At 36.4% G+C, this 9,284-nt stretch overlaps 1 protein-coding gene across 1 annotated transcript in view; it reads left to right on the top strand.

The window, feature by feature from the left end:
* The window catches only part of LOC108579050 (NACHT domain- and WD repeat-containing protein 1), a 27,241-nt gene that overhangs the window by 10,499 nt on the left and 7,458 nt on the right, over positions 1–9,284 (top strand). Inside the window, exons 5-11 of the mRNA XM_017942479.1 lie at positions 19–65; positions 3,133–3,290; positions 4,175–4,567; positions 5,184–5,594; positions 5,869–6,221; positions 6,830–7,361; positions 7,747–8,004. Of these exons, the coding sequence (XP_017797968.1) occupies positions 19–65; positions 3,133–3,290; positions 4,175–4,567; positions 5,184–5,594; positions 5,869–6,221; positions 6,830–7,361; positions 7,747–8,004 (2,152 nt within the window). The remainder of the gene's footprint in view (positions 1–18; positions 66–3,132; positions 3,291–4,174; positions 4,568–5,183; positions 5,595–5,868; positions 6,222–6,829; positions 7,362–7,746; positions 8,005–9,284) is intronic.

Raw genomic sequence — 9,284 nt, 5'->3', positions numbered from 1 at the left:
CACTGCTCGAACATGGAGGAGTACTATGAGCGGGACAGTGATTGCTACGTCTTAAAAGCTGGCAGGTAGTTACGTTTTATTATGCTGTTGCATAGAAGCGGAATGAAAATGGTAGCGGGGAGCGTGGGTCAGGCTAATATAATGGAAAGGACGTTGCTTTTATTACACCAATCTGAGCCTGCAATTTTGCCCTGTCTTTGCTTTCATTGCTACACTCTCGTTTCCTTCTCCTTCGTTTTCCTACTCCTGTTTCTACGTTTATGATCTACTTGCCTCCCCTCCTCAAACAATACCGCTCTCTGATGTAGTTTATCGCACCTACTCTTACGTCAGGATCTCCCTGGTTTCGCTTGTACAGGCTACTTCAAGAAAACCGTAACACTTGCTCCGAAAGTTTCATCGCATCGGTTCAGGGCCGTGTTTACCATGAGGCGTGTTAGGCGCAGGCTTAGAGGCCTCACTCTTTACGGGACCGCAACTTACAACCTTACTTCTCGCAAGCAACGATATAAAAAAAATGCTTATTTTCAACGAACTAAAAATAAAACGTGTATGAATTTGATTAACTGAAATACACTTGTTCCTTTGAGGCCTCGTAACGATGTTGCGCCTCTAAGGCCTTCAAAGGTATAAACGCGGTCCTGCATCGTGGCGACAGTTACGTGGGACACTCTGTATAAAGTGGCTCGCTTAGTTTTTCATTTAAAACGTGTTTCTCTTGTGTTTTTGTTAGCCGAGAAAATTCTTTTTCGAGGAATCCTGTAATAAAATTACTTCCATCGTTCGCCGAAGGCAATTGTGTAGTATCGGGGCCTCCATACCCAAAAAATAGGAAACCGGCACGGGAGAATAGAGAGGGAGTGGTTGGCGTAGCGCGCAAAGTCTCGTCGGATTTGGGTCCCTCAATATTTTTCCGTCGACGGTTCCTACAGTTGTGTATAAAATGTGTTCAACAAGTGAAATGTTTAAAGAAAAACTAACTTCAACGTCCTCTCAAATACTCTGCAAAGAGAAAACGAAGAGGAGTTTCCCATAAATATGATAAATTTCCAGCTCTTTTATCTTCTCCTAAAAAGATTAACGAACTTCTCGTTGAACACCCTGTATACATAAACAGGGTAGAATTAAAAAAGTTAATGGAAAACACTCTCGAGTTGCAAATGCAGGTAAAATTGAATCGATCGGAGCTCTCTTCACTTCCTCGAAAATTTTCAATCCTATTTCATACGTCAACATCGCTAACTTTACGCGAAAGTCAGTTTGATAACTTCTATCGCGCAGATGCAACACACTTAGTTAACTACTCGGTTTTCCGATAGGTTGGTACCAAATTGATACAACGTATTTAAGCGATCAAATAGTTGGCACAAGCTCGTATGGACTCATGTCAGAAAATGATTAATTAATTAAGAAATTATAAGAAATCAGGGCTACTCGATTTCATGGAAACTGGCGTAATTGATAACTCGAAATATAGTGATTTACAGAGCATCCTACAATTTTGCTTAACGAACAACGAAGCTTCGATTTGTTGTAATTTCTTAAAATAATTTCTTAAGTTTGAAGCAGGGTGAAAAATAAGTCATTCTTGTGATTTGTATCTTACAAAAAGAACGAAATGTATATCAACGTGCAATTTTTGCTAATATATATATCTACAAATGATACAAATCAAGCGAATAATCTTTTAATTTTCGAACACAAGTTCATACGAACCTTTTTCATTTGTTCCCTTTATGAATTTAGCTCCAACCTTTCGGAACACTCTGTATAAGTAATTATTTGAGCCACTCGAAGCACATGCTTGGTGCTTAACTCTTCATAAATAAAGGAAATTTAATAAATGCAATTTGACGAAGTTAGTCACTTCGGCTTCTGAATGGCTCGAAAGAATTTTTATTATATAAATATGTAATATTTTAAATATAAAAATACTATTTTCTTTTCCTCACTTTTAATAATGCTTTCAGCCTGTCCTCTGCGCGACATTTTTGCTCGGCACCACCATTCATAGGCTTCTCATTTTCTCTTTGTCAACCTATACATAGTTTTCTCGTCTACTCGAGGCTTCTCCATCACCTTGAACTTCCCTTTTCATCCGTTACAATTTTCCCTTTTTTCCTTTTTTTTTCCTCTACCTACCCTCCTTTTGCCCCCTTACAAGACTTTCACAATTACTTTCGTTACCCTTGCTTTTTTTTTCCTCCCCTCGCTTAATTTCTTCGTTTTGTCCTCTTTCTCTCGTTCGTCGTTGCCTCCCCCTTTATATTTTTTTCCCCACTGGAAATAATACCCCCTATCCGTTTCCATCCTTTTTATCCGTATTAGACGAGTTGTCTTTTTTCTCTGAAAGAAACGATGCGTGATAATGTTAAGAAGATTTAAGAAACTTCGGTCGGAAGCTTATTTTACAAGGAGGCCTTTTGTATTTCTGGTTCGAGCGTTATTTACGGTGTTTATTTATACGTGATTAAAAGGTACTTTACAATTGAATAACTTTGTTTGCATCAATTTATCTCGATCCTTTTCTGCGGTTTATCAGTTTTCATATTTTTCATATTTTCAATACGTTCGAACGCATTTTTCTGTTTTTGTATATTTTTGTGGAATTTTAAACGGATTTCGTTGGTGGTAATGAATATTTAATATAGAATTTATTTAAAAGGCATTTCTAAAAGTATAAGATTAAAGCGTAGATTTTGATGGAAATGTATTTTTAAGAATACCAAGTTTTTCAATTAGCTGTTATACAGATTGAAGGATAATGTTTATTTCTTTACTTCTGTATAGTAATTTCAGTGTTTTATTTTTGTCACAGTTAATTTTTATTCGAGCCACATTAATCTGCGAAATATTTATCAAATTTTTCTTTTAAAATAGCAAATACCTTAGATATTTTTCATAAAATCGTAAATGAATATGTAATTCCTTTAACTTTCACATGATAATTATACGATTTATATAATAAATGTCGTTCGAATGAAAAAATGAACTATAAGAGAAATTCTTTCGTTTAAAAATTGCGAATAAAGAAATAATTCATTTCGATAAAATATCAATTCGGTATTTAAATAGTTGGATATTTTTGCACAATGAAAAGCTAACTTGTGTCAATATGTAAAAAATTAACAGATTAGGAACTGCAAAAGACAGTTGGCACAGCTGTGAACCAGCAATAAGGGAAGCGTTGAAGAAGGCTGCAGAGTCCGCGATTTCCGAGAAATGTGATAACGAAGAAATTAGGAATATATTGAAGAGTACCGCGGAAAGACAGCTGGAACATGCCTTAAGTAAGTCTTTAATAAATATCATTGGAATATTAATTTTTGAACTCGAACCTATTTTCAATTTGATAATAGTTGTCACATTTGAAGCAACAAAATTGCTTTCAATTTTCAATTTTTATTTCTTCTACTGTGTAACATGTTTCTATAATTTATTTATAGTACTGTTTAATACTTTTTCGCAATTTATTTATTGTACTATTTAATATTTAGCAGTTTCTTTTTAAATTTACACACACAGCTTCAGTGTAATCAGACTTTCAACTTTTAATCAAATTCTCGTCTGCTTTAACTTTGATTTTCAATCAAATTTACAATTTCTACTTTGCAGTACTCTTACACGTACCATTATAATAATGAACCAGGTATTAAGTGTTCTAACACTGTTTCAATTATTTCACAGCATTTCATTGTACGCAAAATGATAAAACAGTGTTCTGTTGCTTTCAACAAACTTTAATTCCAGTTCCTCGAAACACTGCCCCCTTTTTCACTAACGAACAGCCTCCAAGTAAAAATCGTCAATTTTTATGAAACCTATACATGGTGAACATTTTCAAAGAAATATCTAACACGTATTCTCTTTTACTAAACAAGGAATTCAACCGTGTAATCAACTTTTTAAAAAACTCATTACTTTGATCACTGTATTTTCGTTAATTTTTCTTGCAAAATTTTAATCCATATAGTTAAATTGGAATTTTCGTCGCATTCCTAATTTTCTTACACTCTGTACAAGATTCTTCGAATTCCTTGTTTTCAAATATTTCCGTACAAAAGAAATGGCTCGATCGTGATCCAAAAATAAAGACAAAAAGTAGAACCAATCGAAATTCTCACCTTCTCTTTTTCTCACACGTTCACGCGCCCGCGAAAACCCTTTTTTCCAGAGCTAGATGAAACGGGCGAGGGCGTGATAGCGGTGACGCGTTCATGGAAAGGCAAAAAGAGTCCGAAAGCGGTGGCTTCGTTGAAATCCCTGGTGAACAGTCGTCTGCCTATCGAAAACGTGATTAACGTCGAAGTGGAGCAGAAGACCGGCGGCATTAATCCTGAGAACAAGACGCACAAAGGTTATCTGGCACATATTTGTCGTTTGGTGGTGAACCGTGTGCAGACTCTGGTGAACGCCTCCATCGAGGCTGACCCGGAGATCAAAAGCAAGAAAAAGATGGTGCAGGAGGTTTATGCTGAGAGTCTGATGCATCTGGCGTTGCTCAGAGAGATCAAGCCTAGCGAAGACAACGAACATATCGAGCGGATCAAGGAGATGTTGATAGCCGGTGAACATGATTATTTTCTTCGACGATTTATTATTTATCTGCCAATCATCGTAACGAATACTAACTTGAAATGAATTTTTCTTCGAGTAATCATAGTGTGTCTTAGAAAAAAAATTCTATTTTATATTTTCGATACAGTTTCTCATGTAGAATCACCATTAGTTACATGCCACCCTATATATTCTATGATAACGGAAAATGTGTATATCACATCTTCTTCAAACCAATCTCATTCACCACGTCACAATTAAACAATCGATCGATTAAACATGTACAATCTTTGAGCTGAGGATCGCAACGTTTCAAGTACCGAGAAGTAAAATTTTCAGGAGAAACGGAAAACAACGAGACCTGTTGTACTTAACTATCGTGCAATTATGGTTCAGATAGAAATGAGAATTTCGAGAATTTTTCGGTACAAAATAATTTTCGTATAATAGTATACTAATTTTCATTTCGTGCAATAATTCTGTACTACGGTACTTACAAAGTCACGGTATCGTTGTCTCAGTTTCGAAAAATTTGGCACTCGCAACGTTGGAACTCCAGTTTCGATCTTCCTTCTTACATCTTCCACGTACCCGGTAACAAATTCGGATTCCGTAACGTTCAACAGGTAAAACTCAGAAACACAATCCGATAGTCATAAAGGGCAGCAAGTACTCTGGAAAGTCGTCGTTATTGTCAAGAATTTACACGGATGTCTCCTCCTGGTTGGACAGCGCCACTTTCAAAGTAGTCCGCCTCTGTGCTTCAACTCCCCGATCAGCGTATAGGCTCGAGCTGCTTCGAGTGCTCTGTCAACATGTCGGTTTCCTTGCCGGCTTATTGGACGGCAACTTACCTAAAGACGCGTCGTTCGATCCTCTGTACGTGAACAATTGGTTGGGTCAAATTATGAGACGAATCGAGGAGGAGCCGATGAAGGAACAACTGGTGATCTTCCTCGACGATCTTCATCGGCTGCATTCTCTCGATTGCGACATGCACGCCGCTTTGTCGGGGTTGCCGTGGAATTTACCACCAGGTAAATGTACAAACCTGTTAACTGGGTTCTTCACCTCTTAACACTTTAAGCGCTTTAACCCCTTAACCTATGATTTCTTTTCTGACTGTGCATCTAAGCGTCAGCCATTTTCTGTTTTAGTACTGCATCAGGTAACGAAAGCTAATCTGTTTCAGATTAATTACGTTCGGTAATCCTCAGTCTTACGAATTCAAACGAAAATTAGGATTACAGTGAATTTTTCTTAGTAATACTATTTTTGCCACATCTAAACCAGAATTTTTGATACTTCTAGGTGTGCATTTGGTAGTAACGACACTTGTTAATCCGGAATTACAACGGCTCACTCCGCTGCAGAAGGAAAGGCAGAAGGAAATTTTACTCGAGCCTCCAGACTCGGTTTCCACCGTGCCCGAGAAATCGTTGCCATCGTCACAAATTTTCGACACGCTGAAGAGTTTGATAGGCGAGCGTGCGGCTAACAGAATCGGCGCGATCTTGGCTTCCACGGAGTACGGTTTGTCGGAAACTGAAATCCTCGAGGTAATTATGCCAACTGGTGGCGATGGACCCTTGTTTCTCGACGAGGGACAGTTCAACTTTGCAACTTGGTGCTTGGTTAGAAGAACTCTCAGCGAATATTTGAAGGTAATCTTTCGTAAAATTGGATATAACTTGAGACGAGACGAATGTACGTGCAAAAATGAATCGAAAGTGTGGAGTAATATTTTTCCATAGGACGCTTTGTCCCCGAATAAATCGAAGTTGAAGATTCGCGAGTGCGCGTACACTTCCAAACGAGTTTCGGTATTATTACGGAACGCAGAAATTGATAAATATTTTTTGCAAGAGAAACGAACGAAAAATTACATTTTTACTTATATTAGTCGAACAAATGGATTTTTTTTTTCAAATTTCTTTACATTCATCTTTCGGAAATAGAAATTTCGTCACTTTACACCATCCCTCTATCTCTAATAGGTTTCAAGATATTGGATTAAATATTTTTACTATCCTCAATTTTCCCGGCGATTTTCTTCCCTTCAACGTGGACGATTACCGATAAGAAAAACACGCGTTCAAATCCACCACATATCAAAGTTTCATCAAAATCGGTGATTATTACTTCGGGGTGTTCCTTTGTTAGTTACAATACTTCGTTACTTAAAAATTCCTGACGAGTGCAGCTCGTTATTAGAAGGGGTTAAGCAACAACAAAGAAAAATCCACGAAAAATTTGTTCCTTTTTCTTCTAGGTTCGTGTAATGAGCGGAAGGCTACTCTTCTCCTGGCGATATCCAATTCGCGATCTAGCTTGCAAGAGGTACTTCCCCGACCAAAAAACTTTAAAAAGCTACCACGGAGAGCTCGCAAATCTCTTCTTCTCGGAGGACTTCGAGGACAAAGACGACAAACCACCTCCTGAAGAGGAGACTCCGAAGAAAGAGACGCCTTTCCAGAGCAGACCCAGGTCGCAAGACACGGCCTACAATTTGAGACACGTCGAGGAAGCCTGGCTGACTCTGCTGCGTGCCGGAGACGTGGAGAAACTTAAGAAACTGGCAGTTTGTGCGTTCGATTTCCTCCTGGCTGCTGTGCAAATGATCTCTGTGAGCTACCTGAGGTGTGTCCTCGAATACTCGAGGAAATATCTGCTCGAGAGGGACTTGGAATTGGTGTATTACACGGTGAGGAAGTCCAGCGATATCTTGACCAGGGATCCTCTTCAACTTGGGGCGCAGTTGATCTGTTGGCTGAGACCTGTAGCCGAAGATGGTGGCGATTTGGTGAGAAATTTCTGCTTCGATAAATAATAAATGTTATTCTGTTCGGTTCAATTTGAGTAGAAAGATCGACTCTTAAAGCGGTATTTTCCTTTCGCTAGCTTGAATAAAATCGAAATCTTTTTGGCATTCGTTTTAGAGTTTGAAGTGCAATGAACATGCTCCCGAAAAGAAATTTGAAAATTCGAAAAATTACCCAAGTTACAGTCGTTTAGTATTGATTACAAGATCTTAGTATTGAGTCATATTTGACCCGGCGTCCGCCGTGTGCGTATCACGCCTTGTTTCAGCGTGCATCTGACGTATTTAAATGTGATCAACGTGATTCGGTGTATAACTGAATTTTCAGAAAAAGAAATTGACAATATTTTGTTTATAATATTACCGACTGAATTTTTCATTTAAGGTTAGCAGAATGGTAACAGCAGCAATGGCGTGGTGCGATGGCTACACGGCGCCATTATTGGTACCGCTGAACGGATGGCTTCAGCCACCTCTACCTCTTCAAATTCGCAATTTAGTCTGTTCACCAAGTGTGAATCTCGTTGAACCTACTCCTTCTGGGCAGCACGTCATTGTTGTCCCTTTCCAAGAAGATGCTCAGCTTTGGCACGTGATGTCTGGACAGTTGGTTCATACTTTCACAGGTAATTAGGAAGAATATACAATTTTCAATTATTTTTTTTTAGTCATATTTGAAAGTATAAATTTTTAGGAAAATACATAGTTTCAGTTGGGGATGTTAATTTTTCTTCTTTGCTATTTTTAAATAAATATAAATTGTTCATGCAAGTACACGATAAATTCAATTGGTTCGTATTTTTAAACGTAATTAATTGAAATTTTTAAAGATAACTTAACGAAGATATAAAATTTTCAATTTCTTCATAGTTACACTTGGAGATAAATTTTTAGGAAAATATATATTTTTAGTTGCGAAAGATAATTTTCCTTCTGTGTAATTTTTAAGTAAACATAATTTGTTCGTGTTGTTTTGTACTACTAAAGACAATTTTTAATCTTCTTCATAGTTATATTTAAAAGTAAGAAATTTTTAGTTAGGAAAGTTAATTTTCCTCTTTTTTAATTTTTTAACAATTTTAACGACGTGATTTAATCTTCTGTTTAGCAACGAAACATTCTGTTTTTAATTCTTCTTTTAATATTCCCATCTCTCGGGAAAATAATTTCTCTTCTCTTTTTTTTTCACAAAACTTTATTCATTCTCTAGTTAAACAATATTACTTTTAATGGTGATTCTTCACTTTATATTCAGTTTGGTAATCGTTAATAAGAAATCTTCTTCGTGAATTGTTTCTGAACGTTTCTACTTAAAGTGTATTTAAACGGTAACGCTACTTTAATTTGCAATTCAAAACGGACTATATTCTGAGTTTCTATCCGAGAGTAAAAGTAATATAAAACTAATTAAAGCAGATTAAAGCAAGTATCTGAAATATGCGATATTACTATAGTACTCTCCCTTGCTATCCCTTCTTTTTTTTTTTTGTAGAAGAATGAGAATGGAATCTAATATCAGTTTCAGATATTGATTTTACGAACTGATAATAAAGAGTCAATTCCTCAAATTTTTCATACTTCGATATAAAATCTGGTAAAAGAAAAATGAAATTTTTATGTCTCCTTAATTTCGATGAAATCGAATTTTCCGAATATTGGTATTCAACGTACTAATTAATTTTTTCTTCGCTTACTTAACAAGTAAAATAATGAAGTATAAAAAAAAGTAACTCTCAGAGGAAATTTTTCTCTGTTAAAAATTCATTTAAACTTCGTTAAGTAACGATTTGAAAATATTCTTTCCATTTAATAAAATTCAAGGAGAACGAAATGTTTTATTTAAACAAAACGAATAAATAAACTACCTTCGCTAGTGAAAAGAAATTTCTTTATTTTCCGTTATTAA

The sequence above is a fragment of the Habropoda laboriosa genome, unplaced genomic scaffold (genome assembly GCF_001263275.1).
Source record: "Habropoda laboriosa isolate 0110345459 unplaced genomic scaffold, ASM126327v1 scaffold42, whole genome shotgun sequence".
NCBI classification, from domain to species: Eukaryota; Metazoa; Arthropoda; class Insecta; order Hymenoptera; family Apidae; genus Habropoda; species Habropoda laboriosa.
Note: the sequence above shows the minus strand (reverse complement) of the source record. Positions and strands in the feature narration are given on the sequence as shown.